Here is a 23,637-nt window from a genome sequence, read left to right as displayed (position 1 = left end):
GTTCTGCTGACACTTACCTAAGATGTATGGCCATGCTGAAAACTGAAGAGAGGGGACCCTAGTTGGGGAGTGAGGAGAGGGAAATCATGCTGGGGATTCAATATACCACACATTTCTATGGATTGTTTGTAAAACTAGGTCTTTAGCTTTCAAGAAACTACTACAACTCTCATCATGCAGTACCTTATTAAGATATTGAGTCTTCATGTTCGGCTGGATTCACACTTGTGTTGGTTTTCTTGGTCAGAAGGGTCCGTTGCAAGCTCCCCCATCGGAATAAAAACTGTAATATGCAACTATTATTTGAATTATTTTTTCACTAAAATGATCGGCAGCCCAATAGAAGTTGAATGACATTGGACTATAGTTAAAGGGTCCATCTGGGTCCATGTGTGTCTTTCTTCGGATGGATCCTTTTCCTTAATATGTTTCGTTTTTCTGCTCAATAATAGAAAAATCAAAATATAACTGTACCCCTACATCCCTCCCTCTCTTTCCCCTATTCCCTTGTGAGCTGACTCCACATGCTAATATTAAATTTCAAAGATATAATAAAATTATTTGAATAAGAAAATATAACTGTAAACACCAATGAGAATGTGGCTCTACTCATTAGTCTGTAAATTACCTAGCCTGGGGACAGGGCAAGACTATTCTCCCTTACGCACAGTACATTTCCGTCTTATATATGTAAAACATATATTTATGACATGATTTTCATCTCTTTACTTAGTGTAATATGCATGTTTTCATTAAATACTTTACCCAGCATTCTGGATACTTTTTAGGGCAGTTGTTGTAAAGATTTTTCACAGTAATGTAATATTTTCTTTATTGTTTACTCAAGAACAAAGCATTTTCTAGCACATTTCTATGACAATCATATAAACAATAGCAAAACACTGGGCAGAGATTTCCAGAATCTGATGGATTCTGTTGGAATTCTGTTTCACCTGCAGCCTGGGGAGGTGCTCACTGAACCTAAGGTATGAAGGATTAACCCCTACACAGCCCTAGACCTAACCTAGGTCAGTGGGTGATTTTACATAAACCCCAACTTTGTCTTAGACCACCAGGAATACTGGCATTAGCATTTTCCCTGCCAGAGACCACCAATGACACTGAAATTAACCTCTTATCTGCAGCATATTACTTGGAATTCATACATGAACCATTTTATTACCCTACACTTCCAGAGAGGAGCCTATTAGCCTCTTTACCATCAGTGATACAAACCATCAACCTCTCTGCTTATACTATCAGGGACTTTTTTGCTATTGACTTCAAGGGATATTAACATTTTACCCTTATCTGCTCTAGACCCTTTGGATATTATCATGAATTAATTACAAAACCTAGCTAGCTAAATATTTTGAAATACTTTCACATGACCGTATGCCATCCAATATGTTGGAGAACAAAAAATAATCTACAATGACTTCTACAAACCACTGTTTGAAACTAAGAGTTAACAGTTCGTTATAAATGTAGCAGATGAGATAATGTTATTCTGCATAGGCCATATTATACACCTGCATGTGGAGGAACCAGTAACAGGAGGTTAGGTTTATAAAGGGAATTGTGATTTGGAAACCTAAAAGATATGCAGTTTTAAAACATCCCCCATGAAAGCTGCTATAGCTGCCACAAGTAACCTGTTAATGTTAGAGACCCTGCATATGAGCAATACCTTAAATAAAACACAATGTTAACACCACTTTCAGCATCTGACATTGTTCTGAATCTTGGCACATTATTAATGATTATATAGCATCACATTAGTTTCATCAATATCTTCTTTGTCTGTAAAATTTTAAGTCACTACTGGATTAACATATAACATATTGCCTGTTGTTCCAGCAGAAAATGACAATGTCAAGCACAAGAGAGAGCACAATATGTCTATATATCCTCTGTCATATCCAAAGGTGAACAAATGCAGCCTTATGGGGTTCCCATTAGCAGATAGAAGGTCAACGCAACGATCAGAAGAAGGCAAAAAGGAGAGGAGAAGGTCTGGTAGGCTGCTGAAGGCATGAAAATATCTTCATATCGGTAAATGCTGACTACATGCTCTGAAACCGGAGGCGAGTCAATATCATGCCGTGTTATTGAGCCTGAAAAAATGGGAAATATGTTTTTAGATGAAAGTACTAGAGACAGTATAATTAGCACCTATACATTTAGCAAATGAACCTCAACAATAGAACATTATACAGCAATAGTAAAGAGCTGCAAAATTTCTTGGCAATACAGAAATAAGAATTAGTAATATTAAGCTGTTTTTTAGCCATTTACAGCATGTACATAAAATATTTTAAGAGGAGTAAAAATTTAACAAAAAGCACAAAAGTGTTAGTACAGCAAGTTAAAGCAGTTCCATATGTATTATCTGAATAAGTTGCCATTTGTCTATCTCAGAAATAACACCACGGTTTCTGTTCATTTTATGATTGGTATCCTGCAATTTCCAAAAGTTCCCCCCGCCCCTGCATATTCTATCACAAAGTGTAGATGTCTCTGAGCTAGTTGGTGGAGACTAGCAGCTATGTCTCCTATACACAGAGGGATTCCTGCTCTTCTGTATCTGTGGAGAATATTAATGATTAGTGATGAGCGAATATACTCGGTACTCGAGATTTCCGGAGCACACTCGGGTGTCCTCTGAGTATTTGTAAGTACTCAGAGATTTAGTTTTAATCGCCGCAGCTGAATGATTTACATCTGTTAGCCAGCTTGATTACATGTGGGGATTCCCTAGCAACCAGACAACCCCCACATGTACTTATGCTGGCAAACAGATGTAAAATATTCAGCTGAGGCGATGAAAACTAAATCTCCGAGCACTAAAAAATACTCGGAGGACACCCGAACATGCTCGGAAAATCTCGAGTACCGAGTATATTCGTTCATCACTATTAACCCCTTTCAGACATTAGACCTACTATCCCGTCGAGGTGGGGTGGGCCCGTATGACCACCGACGGGATAGTACGTCATATGCAATTGGCCGCGGTCACGGGGGGAGCGCGGCCGTTCGCGGCCGGGTGTCAGCTGACTATCGCAGCTGACATCAGGCACTATGTACCAGGAGCGGTCACGGACCGCCCCCGGCACATTAACCCCCGGCACACTGTGATCAAACATGATTGCAGTGGTCCGGCGGTATAGGGAAGCATCACGCAGGGAGGGGGCTCCCTGCGTGCTTCCCTGAGACCCCCATCGCGTTGCTCCGAGGGTCTCTTACCTCCTCCTCCCTGCAGCAGGCCCGGATCCAAAATGGCTGCGGCATCCGGGTCCTGCAGGGAGGTGGCTTCACAGCGCCTGCTCAGAGCAGGCGCCGGGAAGCCTGGAGGAGCTGTGCACGTCAGATCGCCGATCTGACAGAGTGCTGTGCAAACTGTCAGATCAGCAATCTTACACTATAACATGATGCTCCCCCCTGGGGCAATGTTATAGTGTAAAAAAAAAATATTCACATGTGAAATTTTTTTTAACCCCTTCATGACCGTGGGATTTTTTGTTTTTCCGTGTTCGTTTTTCACTCCCCTCCTTCCCAGAGCCATAACTTTTTTATTTTTCCGTCAATTTGGCCATGTGAGGGCTTGTTTTTTGCGGGACGAGTTGTACTTTTGAACGACATCATTGGTTTTACCATGTCGTGTACTAGAAAATGGGAAAAAAATTCCAATGTTTTTTGCTTGGCTTTTTTACTAGGTTCACTAAATGCTAAATCTGACCTGCCATTATGATTCTCCAGGTCACTACGAGTTCATAGACACCTAACATGACTAGGTTATTTTTTACCTAAGTGGTGAAAAAAAATTCAAAAAAAAAAAAAATTTAGCCATTTTCCGATACTCGTAGCGTCTCCATTTTTCATGATCTGGGGTCGGTTGAGGGCTTATTTTTTGCGTGCCGAGCTGGCGTTTTTAATGATTCCAAGTCGGTGCAGATACGTTCTTTTGATCGCCCGTTATTGCATTTTAATGCAATGTCGCGGCGACCAAAAAAACGTAATTCTGGCGTTTCGATTTTTTTTCTCATTACGCCGTTTAGCGATCAGGTTAATGCTTTTTTTTATTGATAGATCGGGCGATTCTGAACGTGGCGATACCAAATATGTGTAGATTTGATTTTTTTTAATTGATTTATTTTGATTGGGGCGAAAGGGGGGGGATTTAAACTTTTATATTTTTTTTATTTTTTTCACATTTTTTTTAACTTTTGCCATGCTTCAATAGCCTCCATGGGAGGCTAGAAGCAGGCATAGCACGATCGCCTCTGCTACATAGCAGCGATCTGCTGTTCGCTGCTATGTAGTAGAAAATCAGGTGTGCTGTGAGCGCCGACCACAGGGTGGCGCTCACAGCTACCGGCGATCAGTAACCATAGAGGTCTCAAGGACCTCTATGGTTACAATGGAGAAGCATCGCCGACCTCCGATCATGTGACGGGGGTCGGCGATGCCGTCATTTCCGGCCGCCCGGCCGGATGCGGTAGTTAAATGCCACTGTCTGCGTTTGACAGCGGCATTTAACTAGTTAATAGCGGCGGGTGAATCGCGATTTCACCCGCCGCTATTGCGGGCACATGTCAGCTGTTCAAAACAGCTGACATGTCCCGGCTTTGATGCGGGCTCACCGCGGAGCCCTGCATCAAAGCAGGGGGAGCTGACATCGGACGTACTATCCCGTCCGATGTCAGTAAGGGGTTAAAAAAAATCCCCCAAAAAATAAGTAAAAATATTGTTCCTATAAATACATTTCTTTATCTAAATAAAAAAACAAACAATAAAAGTACACATATTTAGTATCGCCGCGTCAGTAACGATCCGACCTATAAAACTGTCCCACTAGTTAACCCCTTCAGTGAACACCGTAAAAAAAAAAAAAAAACCCGAGGCAAAAAACAATGCTTTATTATCATACCGCCAAACAAAAAGAGGAATAACATGAGATCAAAAAGATGGATATAAATAACCATGGTACCGCTGAAAATGTCATCTTGTCCCGCAAAAAACGAGCCGCCACAGCGCCATCAAAGAAAAAATAAAAAAGTTATAATCCTCAGAATAAAGCGATGCAAAAATAATTATTTTTTCTATAAAATAGTTTTTATCGTATAAAAGCGCCAAAACATAAAAAAATGATATAAATGAGGTATCGCTGTAATCGTACTGACCCGAAGAATAAAACTGCTTTATCCATTTTACCAAATGCGGAACGGTATAAACGCCTCCCCCAACAGAAATTCATGAATAGCTGGTTTTTGGTCATTCTGCCTCACAAAAATGGTACCAATAAAAACGTCAACTCGTCCCGCAAAAAACAAGATCACACATGACTCTGTGGACCAAAATATGGAAAAATTATAGCTCTCAAAATGTGGTAACGCAAAAAATATTTTTTGCAATAAAAAGCGTCTTTCAGAGTGTGACGGCTGCCTATCATAAAAATCTGCTAAAAAAACCCGCTATAAAAGTAAATCAAACCCCCCTTCATCACCCCCTTAGTTAGGGAAAAATTAAAAAATTAAAAAAATGTATTTATTTCCATTTTCCCATTAGGGTTAGGGCTAGGGTTAGGGCAAGGGTTGGGGATAGGGTTAAGGCTACAGTTAGGGTTAGGCTTGGGGCTAAAGATAGGGTTAGTTTGGATTACATTTACGGTTGGGAATAGGGTTGGGATTAGGGTTAGGGGTGTGTCAGGGTTAGGGGTGTGGTTAGGGTCACCGTTGGGATTAGGGTTAGGGATGTGTTTGGATTAGGGTTTAAGTTATAATTGGGGGGTTTCCACTGTTTAGGCACATCAGGGGCTCTCCAAACGCGACATGGCGTCCGATCTCAATTCCAGCCAATTCTGCGTTGAAAAAGTAAAACAGTGCTCCTTCCCCTCCGAGCTCTCCCGTGCGCCCAAACAGGGGTTTACCCCAACATATGGGGTATCAGCATACTCAGGACACATTGGACAACAGCTTTTGGGGTCCAATTTCTCCTGTTACCCTTGGGAAAATACAAAACTGGGGGCAAAAAAATAATTTTTGTTGAAAAAAAAAAGGATTTTTTATTTTCACGGCTCTGCGTTATAAACTGTAGTGAAACACTTGGCGGTTCAAAGTTCTCACAATACATCTAGATGAGTTCCTTAGGGGGTCTACTTTCCAAAATGGTGTCACTTGTGGGGGGTTTGAATGTTTAGGCACATCAGTGGCTCTCCAAACGCAACATGGCGTCCCATCTCAATTCCTGTCAATTTTGCATTGAAAAGTCAAACGGCGCTCCTTCCCTTCCGAGCTCTCCCATGCGCCCAAACAGTGGTTTACCCCCACATATGGGGTATCAGCGTACTCAGGACAAATTGTACAACATCTTTTGGGGTCCAATTTCTTCTCTTACCCTTAGGAAAATAAAAACTTGGGGGCAAAAAGATCATTTTAGTGAAAAAATATGATTTTTTATTTTTACGGCTCTGCATTATAAACTTCTGTGAAGCATTTGGTGGGTCAAAGTGCTCACCACACATCTAGATAAGTTGCTTAGGGGGTCTACTTTCCAAAATGGTGTCCCTTGTGGGGGGTTTCAATGTTTAGGCACATCAGGGGCTCTCCAAACGCAACATGGCGTCCCATCTCAATTCCTGTCAATTTTGCATTGAAAAGTCAAACAGCGCTCCTTCCCTTCCGAGCTCTCCCATGCGCCCAAACAGTGGTTTACCCCCACATATGGGGTATTAGCGTACTCCGGACAAATTGTACAACAACGTTTGATGTCCATTTTCTCCTGTTACCCTTGGTAAAATAAAACAAATTGGAGCTGAAGTAAATTTTTTGTGAAAAAAAGTTAAATGTTCATTTTTATTGAAAAATTTTATCCAAAAATTCCTGTGAAACACCTGAAGGGTTAATAAACTTCTTGAATGTGGATTTGAGCACATTGAGTGGTGCAGTTTTTAGAATGGTGTCACACTTGGTTATTTTCTATCATATAGACCCCTCAAAATGACTTCAAATGAGATGTGGTCCCTAAAAAAAAATGGTGTTGTAAAAATGAGAAATTTCTGGTCAACTTTTAACCCTTATAACTCCCTAACAAAAAAAAAGGTTTGATTCCAAAATTGTGCTGATGTAAAGTAGACATGTGGGAAATGTTACTTATTAAGTATTTTGTGTGACATATCTCTGTGATTTAATTGCATAAAAATTCAAAGTTGGAAAATTGCGAAATTTTTAAAATTTTCGCCAAATTTCCGTTTTTTTCACAAATAAACGCAGGTAATATGAAAGAAATGTTACCACTATCATGAAGTACAATATGTCACGAGAAAACAGTGTCAGAATCACTGGGATCCGTTGAAGCGTTCCAGAGTTATAACCTCATAAAGGGACAGTGGTCAGAATTGTAAAAATTGGCCTGGTCATTAACGTGCAAACCACCTTTGGGGGTAAAGGGGTTAATGATCTCAAATAAGAAAGAGGAGTCTCAAAAATGTATTCAAGTTTATTATGCAAAAACATATCCTGCACCGAGTATCCTAAAAAAACCTTAATAAATACCCACTGGTACAATGTAAAAAAGGGAAAGTCTGAGAACCCTAGCGCCACAGTCCCCCCCGATGCATATAATACCTGATTCAAGCTACCGTAAATAAGAAAAACAAAGAAATACAAAACAACAAAAGATCTCAGATTATATAGTAAGATGTAAAGTGCAATTACAAGCATACATACAGTGCCTACAAGTAGTATTCAACCCCCTGCAGATTTAGCAGGTTTACACATTTGGAATTCACTTGGCATTGTGACATTTGGACTGTAGATCAGCCTGGAAGTGTGAAATGCACTGCAGCAAAAAAGTATGTTATTTCTTTGTTTATTTATTTTTTTTTAATTGTGAAAAGTTTTTTCAGAGGGTAATTTATTATTCAACCCCTCAACCCACCAGAATTCTGTTTGGTTCCCCTAAAGTATTAAGAAGTAGTTCAGGCACAAAGAACAATGAGCTTCACATGTTTGGATTAATTATCTCTTTTTCCAGCCTTTTCTGACTATTTAAGACCCTCCCCAAACTTGTGAACAGCACTCATACATGGTCAACATGGGAAAGACAAAGGAGCATTCCAAGGCCATCAGAGACAAGATCGTGGAGGGTCACAAGGCTGGCAAGGGGTACAAAACCCTTTCCAAGGAGTTGGGCCTACCTGTCTCCACTGTTGGGAGCATCATCCGGAAGTGCAAGGCTTATGGAACTACTGTTAGCCTTCCACGGCCTGGACAGCCTTTGAAAGTTTCCTCCCGTGCCGAGGCCAGGCTTGTCCGAAGAGTCAAGGCTAACCCAAGGACAACAAGGAAGGAGCTCCGGGAAGATCTCATGGCAGTGGGGACATTGGTTTCAGTCAATACCATAAGTAACGTACTCCACCGCAATGGTCTCCGTTCCAGACGAGCCCGTAAGGTACCTTTACTTTCAAAGCGTCATGTTAAGGCTCGTCTACAGTTTGCTCATGATCACTTGGAGGACTCTGAGACTGACTGGTTCAAGGTTCTCTGGTCTGATGAGACCAAGATCGAGATCTTTGGTGCCAACCACACACGTGACGTTTGGAGACTGGATGGCACTGCATACGACCCCAAGAATACCATCCCTACAGTCAAGCATGGTGGTGGCAGTATCATGCTGTGGGGCTGTTTCTCAGCCAAGGGGCCTGGCCATCTGGTCCGCATCCATGGGAAGATGGATAGCACGGCCTACCTGGAGATTTTGGCCAAGAACCTCCGCTCCTCCATCAAGGATCTTAAGATGGGTCATCATTTCATCTTCCAACAAGACAACGACCCAAAGCACACAGCCAAGAAAACCAAGGCCTGGTTCAAGAGGCAAAAAATCAAGGTGTTGCAGTGGCCTAGTCAGTCTCCTGACCTTAACCCAACTGAAAACTTGTGGAAGGAGCTCAAGATTAAAGTCCACATGAGACACCCAAAGAACCTAGATAACTTGGAGAAGATCTGCATGGAGGAGTGGGCCAAGATAACTCCAGAGACCTGTGCCGGCCTGATCAGGTCTTATAAAAGACGATTATTAGCTGTAATTGCAAACAAAGGTTATTCCACAAAATATTAAACCTAGGGGTTGAATAATAATTGACCCACACTTTTATGTTTAAAATTTATAAAAATTTAACTGAGCAACAAAACTTTTTGGTTTGTAAGATTTATGCATCTGTTAATAAATCCTGCTCTTGTTTGAAGTTTGAAGGCTCTAACTTATTTGCATCTTATTACACCTGCTAAATCTGCAGGGGGTTGAATACTACTTGTAGGCACTGTAAATGCATACAATTTGTACAAAAGATCATTATAAATCTTACATGAAACTGCACCAAAATCTCCAATACCATACCCTAAATACACAAATGGCCACAAATCATAATAGACACAAATAGCAACAGTGTGAAACCATACACAAAAATGATATTGCTGCATATACACTAAATAGAAAAATACTATGGACTACAGAACAGGAGGAGGAAGTATTCTGGTTACAAGCTAAGCAGCAGTGCTCAATGACAGGCAGTAGCTGAAAAAGCAAATCAGATTTTAGGGTTTTCTCCGATAGATACATATGAACCTGAACCGTATATTTAGAAAAATATGAATCTTTATTGTGTTACAAAAAATTACATAGAAAAACCACATAGAAAAATCATACAAAAGATTAAGAGTGGGAAACCCAAATAGAGGCACCACAACCCACATATATAACCACTAGATGGTGACCCGATTCTAACGCATCGGGTATTCTAGAATATGCATGTAGTTTATGAAGTTTTCAGAATAATGCACTTTATACACAGGATTAGGCCGGCCGCGACCAATTAGAGAAGCGTGGTTCAAATTCCACGCCAATTTGCAGGCAGACTGCGACTGTCAATAATTCTTCGCGGCCGGGCGTGACCAATCAGTGAAGCCAGGGCCGGCTCCAGGTTTTTGAGGGCCCCGGGCGAAAGAGTCTCAGTTGGCCCCCCTCTTTAACACATACCACAATTCATGATGCACAGATACAGCAGAGAAATATACCACAGCCAACGTAGCATATAACACAGCCCATGTAGTATATAACACAGCCCACGTAGTATATAGCACAGCCACGAGGTATATAGCACAGCCAAGTAGCGTATAACACAGCCCACGTAGTATATAACACAGCCCACGCAGTATATAACACAGCCACGTAGTACAGTAGTAATTGCCCAGCCACATAGTAAATAACACAGCCAACGTAGTATATTGCCCAGCCACGTAGTATATAGCACAGCCACGTAGTATATTGCCCAGCCACGTAGTATATACCACAGCCACGCTGTATATAACACAGCCCATGTAGTATATAGCATAGCCACGCAGTATATACCACAGCCACGTAGTTTATAGCACAGCAACGTAGTATATAGCACAGCCCACGTAGTATATAGCACAGCCCACGTAGTATATCTCAGCCCACGTAGAAAATAGCAGACTTGTAGTATATTGCCCAGCCACGTAGTATATAGCACAGAGCCGCAGTATATAACACAGCTCATGCAGTATATAACACAGGCCACATAGTATATTGCCCAGTGACGTAATATATTGCCCAGCGACATGGTATATTGCCCAGCTACGTAGTATATTGCCCAGTCACGTAGTATATTGCCCAGCCACGTAGTATATTGCTCAGCCACGTAGTATATAGCATAGCCCACATAGTATACAGCACAGAGATGTAGTATATAGCACAGCCCACATAGTATATAGCAATGTGGGCACCATATCTGTTAAAAAAAGAATTGAAATAAAAAATAGTTATATACTCACCTGCGCCAATGTCACTGATTGGTCACGCCGGCTGGGCGCGAGCAATCAGCGAAGCGGGATTTATATCCCGTGCCAATGTCGCTGATTGGTCGCGCCGGCTGGGCGCAAACAATCAGCGAAGCGGGATTTAAATCCCGCGCCAATGTCGCTGATTGGACGTTCCGGCTGGGAGCGAGCAATCAGCGAAGCGGGATTTAAATCCCGCGCCAATGTCGCTGATTGGTCGCGCCGGCTGGGCGCGAGCAATCAGCGAAGCGGTGGGACCAGAGCATCGCGAGCTGCAGGAAAAGCTGCTGCGGAGGCGACGGAAGGTGAGAATATCACGATTTTTAATTTTTTTTTATTATTTTTAACATTATATCTTTTTACTATTGATGCTGCATAGGCAGCATCAATAGTAATAAGTTCGTCACATAGGGTTAATAGCAGCGTTAACAGACTGCGCTACAGCGCGTTATGCCGTGGTATAACGCAGTCGGTTTAACGAACTGCTACAACGCTATGTGGGCGGCGGGCGCTGACTGGGGGGTAGTATAGCCCCCTCTACCACTCCCACTGACTGCAGGGGAGTAGGGAGCGGCCGGACTGTGCCCGTCGCTCCCGAGAGTGCACTGCGGTCTCACAACATGTTAACGTGCAGTCTCGCGAGACCGCTACGTCATCATCTCGCGAGACCGCAATGCATGGACCGGTCACCGGAGTGGCGCGAGGAGCGGGAAAGGCCTGGGCTGGATCCGGAAGGTGAGTATATAATGATTTTTTATTTTTTTTATTATTTTTAACATTAGATCTTTTTACTATTGATGCTGCATAGGCAGCATCAATAGTAAAAAGTTGGTCACAGGGTTAATAGCAGCTGTGATACATGTGATGCAGTAACCCCTGTAACAGGTAGGGGGCGCTGCATGGTCTCCCCGGGATGTGCACGGAGTTGTATTGAGGCCGTGAGAATTGACCTGCAGTGATGTCAGGATCACGTGACCAGCCCATGTGATCCATTACTGTGGGTGTGGTTACAGGTACATAACGTGACCAGAGTGTGGGTCACATGTTCCTGTGTGGTTCCAGTGTTTGGACCTGAAGGGTCCAAGTGCAAAATCCCTGAGGGCTCGGTGTGTTCCTGTGTTGGAAGCCTGAGAGGAGGCTTCCTGGAAAGCACCTGCTGGCATGGGAGGTCCTAGTAGGAGGACCGGATCCCGGAGCAGTGCACAGTGGAACTGGGGAAGCTGGAGTCCTTCGGTGAGGTCTGGACTGACTACTGTATGCCGGACAGGCAAGTTGGGGATCCCTGTTAGGCAGCTTACCCAGAAGAGTGTTAACGGAGTGTGGGGAAGCTGGAGTCCTTCGGTGAGGTCTGGACTAACTAGTGTGTGCCGGCCAGGCAAGTTGGTGATCCCTGTAAGGCAGCTTACCCGGAGGTGTGGACTGGCAAGGAGTCAGCAGGTGGAGCCGGAGCTCCCGTCAGGTATCGTACAGGCCGGTAGTGCTTGTGAAGTTCTATGAACTATGTGGTCTCCCTTGGGAACTGGTTAAGGGAGGACCAGTGTTAGTGTCCGTGAGGCAAAGCCGTACACTGAAGTGTTAGAAGCTGCAAGTAAATATCACCAGTTGGTGCCTGTTGTGTTTCATGTTATGAACTATGCGTAACCCAGTTTATGAGGCTTAATAAACCGCATGGACTGCTTTGTTTTATAAACCCGTGCCCGTGTGCTTGAATATCGCGGCCAAGTGAGTGTCCCCCAACACTCTCAGTAAGAGAAACCTTACAATTGGTGGAGAATTTTGGCAACAATCCCGCTAGCACACGTGGAGTTAATTGCTGTGGCAGAGCCACGAAGGTGACAAGCGTCTGCTGTGACTCGGCGGGGTCACGAAGGTGACAAGCGCCAGCGGTGGAGTCGTGCAGAGCCGTGTGGAGAGTAGCCGTGGTTGCAGCAAGAGGTTCCACAGCAGGCGGAGCTGTAGTGGCTTGTGGTTGGCAGCACCTGGAGGTGCCGGTTGTGTGTGACTGCAGCGGGAGCTGTGGCGGTACCAGCAGGAGCTGGTGAAGTGACATAGAGAAAAAAAAAAAAATAAATTCTCTTTTTGTGCAGACTCTTAAAGGGCCAGTACAAGCCCAGAGACATTGGGGTGTACTGTGTGATCTTGGGTCTGAGTACCGTGGGGGAGTCCACGGGGTGTATCCCAGGGAGGGGATTATCCCTAATAGTGAGCGGTGGCTCAAACGGGGATGGTTGCCCAAAAGGGGGCGGAGACCCAAAAAGGGGCGGTAACCCGAATAGGGGTAATGGCCCAAAAAGGGGTGGAATCCCGAAGGGGGGCTGAATCTCGAACCGGGGTGGTATCAAAAAGCGGAGCACTTGCCCAGAAAGGGGGCGGAGCCAAAAAAGGGGCGGCAATCAGTGAGGTGTCACGACTGTGTCCTTTTTGGCTGGATGGAAAGTGTGTGCAAGGGTTGATAGACCTGGGGAGAGAAGCGTCTGTGCTGAGAACCCGTCCAGGAGATTCTGTGTCACCTGGCGACACTGAATATCTCCAGGTAGCCACTATCTACATTGTCGCAGCGGAGGTTTCCACATACCATGAGGTGGTTGTAGACCCGATCTTGCCGTATCCTATGGTAATAGGACAAGATTTGGTAGCACTGTGGGAAAAGGCTGAAGTGTTTGTGGATATCATGTGGATGTCAGTTAGTAATGTGGAGAAGGCAGGCCTGACCAGAGGGAAAGGTGCGACTGTCCAACTAACTGATCTGACGTCACCTAAAGTGTGCCACAATACGACTGATAGTGGTCTGCTGGATAAAACACGTGGAGCTGACACCCAGACAGAGAGTGACTTGCAGGGTCATCAGACTGTGGGGTGTGACACAGATTCTGGGGGTGACTGTGACAAGTCATGGCCAGTAACAGACGCATATGCCCTGGTGACAGGTGGAGGACGGGGTCCAGGACCTGTGGTGACGATCGGTGGCAAAACAGAGGCCACCAAGGAGATGGTGCCGGAAGTGAATACCTCCTCAAGTGATGGATGTTTCACCAGTCCGGAGGATGGGAGAAGCGAGATGGAATTGGTTATAGAGACGGTGAACGACCATGTCGAACGAGAAAGGATCCTAAGACAAGCGGCTGAGCGCAGAGTGGATGAGCTGGAGAAGGAAGTCTCGGAGCTCAGAGGCCACCTGTTCAGGTGGCAAAGTGTGTATCAGACCCTAAAGGAAGACATTGTAGTGCTTAGAGAAGCACTAAAAGGCCCTCTACAAGGAAAAGAGGTGGTGGTCGCAGACTTCTCGTGCCAGTACCAGAGTGGTAATGAGAGTAAAGCTGAAGAGGAGTTGGCGCTAAAAGCAGAACAAGATGGTCACCCGGTTGTGACAGGTGTCTTGATGGAAAGGTCCATGGCAAGGCAGGAGCCATCTGTTCTTGAAGGAAGTGAGACTCCGCTCTTCAAGTGCGTGATAGATGTACCCGTAGAGGCGCAAGATGCATGTACCCGCGAGGGTGTGCATGAGGCCTTTAAAAAGGCAGTGGAAGCGTGTAGTGTGCACTGGGCACTGGAGACGAAACAGTTGGTGGTACTGTCTACTAAGGAAGTCACAGTGAAGAGGGTGGCTGTCCTGAGGGACATGCACCTACGGTGCCTCTGCACGAAACAGAGGGTCCTGTTGGGGAATGGTGAGGCCACTCGTTGTTTGGAGCAAGCCAGGAAAGCTCAAAGTCGTCTGGGTTTGATGGAGGACACAGTCCAAGTGCCCAAAGCTCTGGTAGCGAAGCTCACTGGCCGATTTGGAAAAGCGATGCAGGAGATGGTGGATGTGTCCGGTGTGAAGAGACTGAGGATTCCGGCTGAAGACAAGGCCCAGGTGGGTGAAGATGGAATGGTGTCATTCCTGGTTGTCGGGTCCAAGGAGAGTCTAGCGAATATCCGGATGCTCCTGAAGTATCGGGTGGCCTACCTGAGAGAAATAGAGCAGCTGAGACTGTACAGACGGCAGGTCAATAAACAGCTGCAGAACACAAGGTGGCAGCCGCCTTCTTCCCAACGAAAAGGAAACAAAAAGGACATGTACAGTAGTAGACGTAGTGATGGAGGGTCAGACTCTGATCAGTTGCTAATCTCGACTGTAAGTGGGACTAATGTCCGTACCAACCGTGGGTGGCGACCCTGGAGAGAAAGGTCGAGTAAAAAGACAAACTTGACTAAAGGTTTGGTGTCACGGACAGACTGTAACGTAAGGGCCAAACCTCAAGGCCTACATGTTGACCGCTGGGGGCGGGGTAAACTCAACAACTGGATGGGTCTGTGTGATGCTCAAAACCGACTGAGACGGTTCTCTCGACAGGTAGGGCAAGGCAACGTGCATGACATATCCCGTGATCCCACGTGTATGACAGGTGTTCAACCCTACAGGTGTGAACAGAGGGGGAGGATATGTGATACATGTGATGCAGTAACCCCTGTAACAGGTAGGGGGCGCTGCATGGTCTCCCCGGGATGTGCACGGAGTTGTATTGAGGCCGTGAGAATTGACCTGCAGTGATGTCAGGATCACGTGACCAGCCCATGTGATCCATTACTGTGGGTGTGGTTACAGGTACATAACGTGACCAGAGTGTGGGTCACATGTTCCTGTGTGGTTCCAGTGTTTGGACCTGAAGGGTCCAAGTGCAAAATCCCTGAGGGAGTTCCTGAGGGCTCGGTGTGTTCCTGTGTTGGAAGCCTGAGAGGAGGCTTCCTGGAAAGCACCTGCTGGCGTGGGAGGTCCTAGTAGGAGGACCGGATCCCGGAGCAGTGCACAGTGGAACTGGGGAAGCTGGAGTCCTTCGGTGAGGTCTGGACTGACTACTGTATGCCGGACAGGCAAGTTGGGGATCCCTGTTAGGCAGCTTACCCAGAAGAGTGTTAACGGAGTGTGGGGAAGCTGGAGTCCTTCGGTGAGGTCTGGACTAACTAGTGTGTGCCAGCCAGGCAAGTTGGTGATCCCTGTAAGGCAGCTTACCCGGAGGTGTGGACTGGCAAGGAGTCAGCAGGTGGAGCCGGAGCTCCCGTCAGGTATCGTACAGGCCGGTAGTGCTTGTGAAGTTCTATGAACTATGTGGTCTCCCTTGGGAACTGGTTAAGGGAGGACCAGTGTTAGTGTCCGTGAGGCAAAGCCGTACACTGAAGTGTTAGAAGCTGCAAGTAAATATCACCAGTTGGTGCCTGTTGTGTTTCATGTTATGAACTATGCGTAACCCAGTTTATGAGGCTTAATAAACCGCATGGACTGCTTTGTTTTATAAACCCGTGCCCGTGTGCTTGAATATCGCGGCCAAGTGAGTGTCCCCCAACACTCTCAGTAAGAGAAACCTTACACAGCGTTAACTGAGTGCGTTACACTGCGGCATAACGCGGTCCGTTAACGCTGCCATCAACCCTGTGTGAGCGCTGACTGGAGGGGGGTATGGATCGGTCACTGACTGCGGGGAGTAAGGAGCGGCCATTTTGCCGCCGGACTGTGCCCGTCGCTGATTGGTCCTGGCTGTTTTGCCGCGACCAATCAGCGACTTGGGATTTCCGTTACAGACAGACAGACAGAAAGACGGAAGTGACCCTTAGACAATTATATAGTAGATAAGTCTAAAAAAGGCAACCCCTTTCAGTTAAAGATTCAGCAAAACGAAAATAGCAACTTCTAGCAGCTCAATTTTTTAGGCCGGTTTCACACGTCAGTGCCTCCGGTACGTGTAGTGACAGTTTTCTCTCGTACCGGAGACACTGACACACGTAGACCCATTCAAATAAATGGGTCTATGCACATGTCAGCATGTTTTCATGGACCGTGTGTAAAACACGCAGACATGTCCGTTTTTACCCGGACACACGGGCCACCAAACGTGCCACACACGTGCACACAGAGAACAGTGTACACTGTCCTCTGTGTGAACGGACATCAGCGGGGAAAGCAGCGCTACTGTAAGCCGCTGTTCCCCAGCATGTGGTGCTGAACGTGACTTTCATCCATTGTCCACTGCTCTGCCAGCGAGCAGAGCGAGCAGGGGACAATGAATGAAAGAAAAAACTATGTGGGGTCCCTCCTATATTTTAAAACCAACTCAGCAAAACTCACAGGTGCAGGCTGCTATTCTCAGGCTGGTAAGGGGCCATGGATATGGCCCCCCCAGCCTAAAAACAGCAGCCCGCAGCTGCCCAGAAAAGGCCCATCTATTAGATGCGCCAATTCTGGAGCTTTGCCCAGTTCTTCCCACTTGCCCTGTAGCGGCGGCAAGTGGAGTAATGAGGGGTTAATGTCACCTTCCTATTGTAAGGTGACATTAAGCCGGCTTAGTAATGGAGAGGTGTCAATAAGACACCTTCTGAGCTTTGTACTTTGCCTCAAATGAAGTTCTCAATCAAATATGGGGTAATGAAGTGCTCAGGCGTAACAAAGTGAATCCTTCGTTTTCTCTTATTATCCCTTTTGAAAATTAAAAACTTGGGGCCAAATCAACATTTTAGTGGGAAAAATGGTAATTTTCCATTGACTAAGCCCAACGTTATACAATACTGTGAATCATCTGAAATTTAACAATGCACACTACATCCCTAGATGAATTCCTTAAGAGGTTTAGTTTCTACTTTAGGTCAATTGTGGGGGGTTTCATGCAGTTTTGGCATGCCAGGGTCTCTTCAAATGTGCCATGGCAACCGCAATCTATTCCAGCCAAAATTGCACTCCAAAATTCAATTGGGGCTCTTTCCCTTCCGCGCTATACGAAACAAGACAAGAGTTTTCCAACACATATTGAGTACTGATGTACTCAGGGAAATTGCATAACAAATTGTATGGTCTATTTTCTCGTTACCCTTGTGAAAATTAAAAATTTGGGGCTGAAGCAAAATTTTTGTGAAAAAAAAAAAATATTTTTTCATTTTCACATCTCAACATTATAAAAGTCTGTGAGCATATGAGGATTCAAGATGTTCACCACACATCTAATTTTTTGAGGGTTGTAGTTTCCTAAATGGGATCACTTGTGGGGTTATCCACTGTTTAGGCACATCTCTACAAATGCAACATGATGTTCGATATACAGTATATTCCAGCCAATGTTGCGTTCCAAAAGTCCAATGGTGCTCTTTCCTGTGAAGCACCTAAAGGGTTAATACATTTCTTGAATGTGGTTTTGTGGTTTTCAGCACTTTGAGTGGTTCAGTGTCACTAGTGGGTGTTTTCTGTAATATAGGCCGCTCAAAGTCACTTCAAACATGATGTTGTTCATAAAAAATACGGTTTTGTAAATTTTCTTGGAAAAATGAGAAATCGCTGACAAACTTTTAACCCTTCTAACTTCCTAACAAAAAAAAATATGTTTAAAAAATTATGCAGATGTAAAGTAGACATGTGGTAAATGTTTGAAAATTGCAAAACTCTAAATTTTTCTTAAAATTCTGATACTTTTACAAATAAACACAAAAAATATCGAACTAAGTTTTACCACTATTATGAAGTACAACAGATCACAAAAAACAATCTCAGAATCACTGGGATTTGTTGAAGCGTTCCAGAGTTATTACTTCATAACATGACCCTGGTCAGAATTGAAAAAATTGGCCTGGTCAAGAAGGTTAAAACAGGCTTCGGGGAAAGGGGTCAAAGGGGTTGTTTGGTCAAAACCAATAAGTCTGCATTCACTCTATGTGGGACCGGAGGGTATAACTGAGTCATACATACCCCCGGCCAGTGGATGTGGGCTCGCTCCTTACACTTATATAGAGACGAGGCAGCGCCCCGTCTAGTGACGCAGTTGGCCAGTGAGTGTGACTGACTAGAGGGTGCGGGCTTGCTCCATACATACCTTCCAGTCCCGGGTCTGAAACCGGCAAATCCCCACAGTGCACAGTACGTGTGCTTGAGGGACTCATAAATCTTTAATCACAAAGAGTGACTGCAGACTTATCGGTGTTGACCAGACAACCTCTTTAACCCCTTTCTGACATCGCACGTACTATCCCGTCGAGGTGGGGTGGGCCCGTATGACCACCGACGAGATAGTACGTCCAGCGCAATCGCGGCCGGGTGTCAGCTGACTATCACAGCTGACATCCGGCACTATGTGCCAGAAGCGGTCACGGACCGCCCCCGACACATTAACCCCCGACACACTGCTATCAAACATGATCGCAGTGTTCCGGCGGTATAGGGAAGCATCGCGCAGGGAGGGGGCTCCTTGCGTGCTTCCCTGAGACCCTCGGAGCAACGTGATGTGATCGCGTTGCTCCGAGCGTCTCTTACCTCCTATCCCTGCAGGCCCCGGATCCAAAATGGCCGCGGGGCTGCATCTGGGTCCTGCAGGGACCACTTCTGGGTCCAGAGCAGGCGCTGGTAAGCCTGCAGCGCTGTAAGTCAGTTCGCTGATCTGACAGAGTGCTGTGCAAACTGTCAGATCAGCGATCTGTGATGTCCCCCCCGGGACAAAGTAAAAAAGTTTAAAAAAAAAAAATTCCACGTGTGGAAAAAAAAAAAATATTGTTCCCATAAATACATTTCTTTATCTAAATAAAAAAAACAAAACAATAAAAGTACACATATTTAGTATCGCCGCGTCCGTAACGACCCAACCTATAAAACTGTCCCACTAGTTAACCCCTTCAGTGAACACCGTAAGAAAGAAAAAAAAAACGAGGCAAAAAATAACGCTTTATTATCATACCGCCGAACAAAAAGTGGAATAACACGCGATCAAAAAGACGGATATAAATAACCATGGTACCGCTGAAAACGTCATCTTGTCCCGCAAAAAACGAGCTGCCATACAGCATAATAAGAAGCAAAAAAATAAAAAAGTTATAGTCCTCAGAATAAAGAGATGCCAAAATAATTATTTTTTCTATAAAATAGCTTTTATCGTATAACAGCGCCAAAACATAAAGAAATGATATAAATGAGATATCGCTGTAATCATACTGACCCGAAGAATAAAACTACTTTATACCGTTCCACCTTTGGTAAAATTGATAAACGCCTCCCCAAAAAGAAATTCATGAATAGCTGGTTTTTGGTCATTCTGCCTCACAAAAATCGGAATAAAAAGCGATCAAAAACTGTCACGTGTCCGAAAATGTTACCAATAAAAACGTCAACTAGTCCCGCAAAAAACAAGACCTCACATGACTCTGTGGACCAAAATATGGAAAAATTATAGGTCTCAAAATGTGGAGACGCAACAACTTTTTTGCTATAAAAAGCGTCTTTTAGTGTGTGACAGCTGCCAATCATAAAAATCCGCTATAAAAAATGCTATAAAAGTAAATCAAACCCCCCTTCATCACCCCCTTAGTTAGGGAAAAATATTAAAATTAAAAAAATGTATTTATTTCCATTTTCCCGTTAGGGTTAGGGTTAGGGATAGGGTTAGGGCTGGGGCTAGGGTTGGAGCTAAAGTTAGGGTTATGGTTGGGGCTAAAGTTAGGGTTGGGGCTAAAGTTAGGGTTGGGGCTAAAGTTAGGGTTTGGATTACATTTACAGTTGGGATTAGGGTTGGGATTAGAGTTAGGGGTGTGGATAGGGTTACCGTTGGGATTAGGGTTAGGGGTGTGTTTGGATTAGGGTTTCAGGTAGAATTGGGGAGTTTCCAATGTTCAGGCACATCAGGGGCTCTCCAAACGCGACATGGCGCCCGATCTCAATTCCAGCCAATTCTGCGTTGAAAAAGTAAAACAGTGCTCCTTCCCTTCCGAGCTCTCCCGTGCGCCCAAACAGGGGTTTACCCCAACATATGGGGTATCAGAGTACTTGGGACAAATTGGACAACAACTTTTGGGGTCCAAGTTCTCTTGTTATCCTTCAGAAAATAAAAAATCCTTTTTTCCCACAAAAATGATTTTTAGCCCCCCAAATTTTTATTTTCACGGCTCTGCGTTGTAAACTGTAGTGAAACACTTGGGGGTTCAAAGTTCTCACAACACATCTAGATAAGTTCCTTGGGGGGTCTAGTTTCCAATATGGGGTCACTTGTGGGGGGTTTCTACTGTTTGGGTGCATCAGGGGCTCTGCAAATGCAACGTGACGCCTGCAGACCAATCCATCTAAGTCTGCATTCCAAATGGCGTTCCTTCCCTTCCGAGCTTTGCCATGCGCCCGAACAGTGGTCCCCCCCCACATACGGGGTATCAGCGTACTCAGGACAAATTGGACAACAACTTTTGGGGTCCCATTTCTCCCTTGTGAAAATACAAAACTGGGGGCTAAAAAATCATTTTTGTGAAAAAAAAATCCTTTTTTCCCACAAAAATGATTTTTAGCCCCCCAAATTTTTATTTTCACGGCTCTGCGTTATAAACTGTAGTGAAACACTTGTGTTTTGAGAGCTTTGAACCCCCATCTAAATAAGTTCCTTAGGGGGTCTACTTTCCAAAATGGTGTCACTTGTGGGGGGTTTTAATGTTTAGGCACATCAGGGGCTCCCCAAATGCGACATGGTGTCCCATCTCAATTCCAGTCAATTTTGCATTGAAAAGTCAAACTGCGCTCCTTCCCTTCCGAGCTCTGCCATGCGCCCAAACAGTCGTTTACCCCCACATATGGGGTATCAGCGTACTCAGGACAAATTGCCCAACAACTTTTGGGGTCCAATTTCTTCTCTTACCCTTGGGAAAATAAAAAATTGGGGGCGAAATGATCATTTTTGTGAAAAAGTATGATTTTTTATTTTTACGGCTCTGCATTATAAACTTCTGTGAAGCACTTGTTGGGTCAATGTGCTCACCACACATCTAGATAAGTTACTTAAGGGGTCTACTTTCCAAAATGGTGTCACTTGTGGGGGGTTTCAATGTTTAGGCACATCAGGGGCTCTCCAAACGCAACATGGCGTCCCAGCTTAATTCCAGTCAATTTTGCATTGAAAAGTAAAATGATGCTCCTTCCCTTCCGAGCTCTGCTATGCGCCCAAACAGTGGTTTACCCCCACATATGGGGTATCACCGTACTCAGGACAAATTGTACAACAACTTTTGGGGTCCATTTTCTCCTGTTACCCTTGGTAAAATAAAACAAATTGGAGCTGAAATACATTTTGTGTGAAAAAAGTTAAATGTTCATTTTTATTGAAACATTCCAAAAATTCCTTTGAAACACCTGAAGGGTTAATAAACTTCTTGAATGTAGTTTTGAGCACCTTGAGGGGTGCAGTTTTTAGAATGGTGTCACACTTGGGTATTTTCTATCATATAGACCCCTCAAAATGACTTCAAATGAGATGTGGTCCCTAAAAAAAAAAATGGTGTTGTAAAAATGAGAAATTTCTGGTCAACCCTTATAACTCCCTAACAAAAAAAAATTTTGGTTCCTAAATTGTGCTGATGTAAAGTAGACATGTGGGAAATGTTACTTATTAAGTATTTTGCGTGACATATCTCTGTGATTTAAGGGCATAAAAATTCAAAGTTGGAAAATTGCGAAATTTTCAAAATTTTCGCCAAATTTCCATTTTTTTCACAAATAAACGCAGGTAATATCAAAGAACTTTTACCACTACCATGAAGTACAATATGTCACAAGAAAACAATGTCAGAATCACTGGGATCCGTTGAAGCGTTCCAGAGTTATAACCTCATAAAGGGACAGTGGTCAGAATTGTAAAAATTGGCCTGGTCATTAACGTGCAAACCACCCTTGAGGGTAAAGGGGTTAAGGAGCTAACAATCTGTAACAATTAAAAAAGAGCCATCTGCTGAATGCTTAACACAACCCACCATTCCCTGCATGTGCCTGTAGTTGTTGTCCAATAATAAAAATTTCCAGGGACAAGGAAAGTTACAAATTAGTCAAAATTATGCTTAGGAGTATAAAAGCTTATTGCTAGGTGGGACACAAGTGCCTCAATCGTGCCGCCGAAGCTGTGACGGTCACAGCTCTAATTAGAGGTCACTGCAGAATGTGTTAGGCACTGCATGCTTACATAAGTGTGAATATACACACTCGGAATATGTAAATGTGCACCTATGTTTGTCATTCACCCTCGTTAAAATGTTTTTGCTGCATCCGTTTTGCGTAGGAGCATTACAGATGCCAGAAACAAACATCAGAATCTTTTGTACCGGCGATAAAAGCATCCAGCGCATATACAGAAAATATAGCCAGAGAAGAGGTCATGTTAGTAGATTACAAGGCCACTGCCAACCTATAGCAATGATGACCATGGAGTCCACTGCTTACACACAATGCCCGTCAGCAGTGTGCAGCGACAATGTGTGATTTGCAGTACGGAATGATACGCTCTTAGTTAGATGTGTTGATGTATGTGTAACTATTTACTTAGACTTTACATAATAATCAAAAATTAAATAAATTAAATAATAAATAAAAAATAAATAAATTAAATAATAAAAAAAAATTAAATTAAATAAAAAATTAATATGCTTCTCACCCTGAATTGCAGGGCCCCAGGCAAACAAATAATACCAGCTTAGGTGCAAATCAACTATTGTTTCATCTCTGGGAACATAGACAGGACGTTTGAAGCGGCAAGTTACTCGGTTGTTTTCAAATACGCCTTCTTCATCTCTAGCTGGATTCCTCTGGATCTCTTTAGCCCACTGGCCAACATTATAAAAGTGCTGTATGCGGACTCTTCCATTATCATCATGGACACAGGCCATGACGTCATCTCCTCCCTACAATAGAAATCATTAATTATCATTAAAAAAAATCATAAAACATTAAACATGTTAATTATAAATGTAACAATGCACATAACTAAACATATATAATGATATTTACAAATAAATTTCAATTATTACGTGA

At 44.0% G+C, this 23,637-nt stretch overlaps 1 protein-coding gene across 1 annotated transcript in view; it reads right to left on the bottom strand.

The window, feature by feature from the left end:
• Nucleotides 1-815: 815 nt before the first annotated feature.
• The window catches only part of FRRS1L (ferric chelate reductase 1 like), a 154,523-nt gene continuing 131,701 nt past the window's right edge, over nucleotides 816-23,637 (bottom strand). The window contains exons 5-6 of the mRNA XM_077269581.1: nucleotides 23,261-23,507; nucleotides 816-2,117 (exon numbers count right to left, since the gene is read on the bottom strand). Coding sequence (XP_077125696.1) covers nucleotides 1,945-2,117; nucleotides 23,261-23,507 — 420 coding nt within the window. The 3' untranslated portion in view covers nucleotides 816-1,944. The remainder of the gene's footprint in view (nucleotides 2,118-23,260; nucleotides 23,508-23,637) is intronic.

The sequence above is a fragment of the Ranitomeya variabilis genome, chromosome 6, assembly GCF_051348905.1.
Source record: "Ranitomeya variabilis isolate aRanVar5 chromosome 6, aRanVar5.hap1, whole genome shotgun sequence".
Taxonomy (NCBI): Eukaryota; Metazoa; Chordata; class Amphibia; order Anura; family Dendrobatidae; genus Ranitomeya; species Ranitomeya variabilis.
The sequence above is the reverse complement of the archived record's forward strand: the minus strand, read 5'-3'. Positions and strand labels throughout refer to the sequence as shown.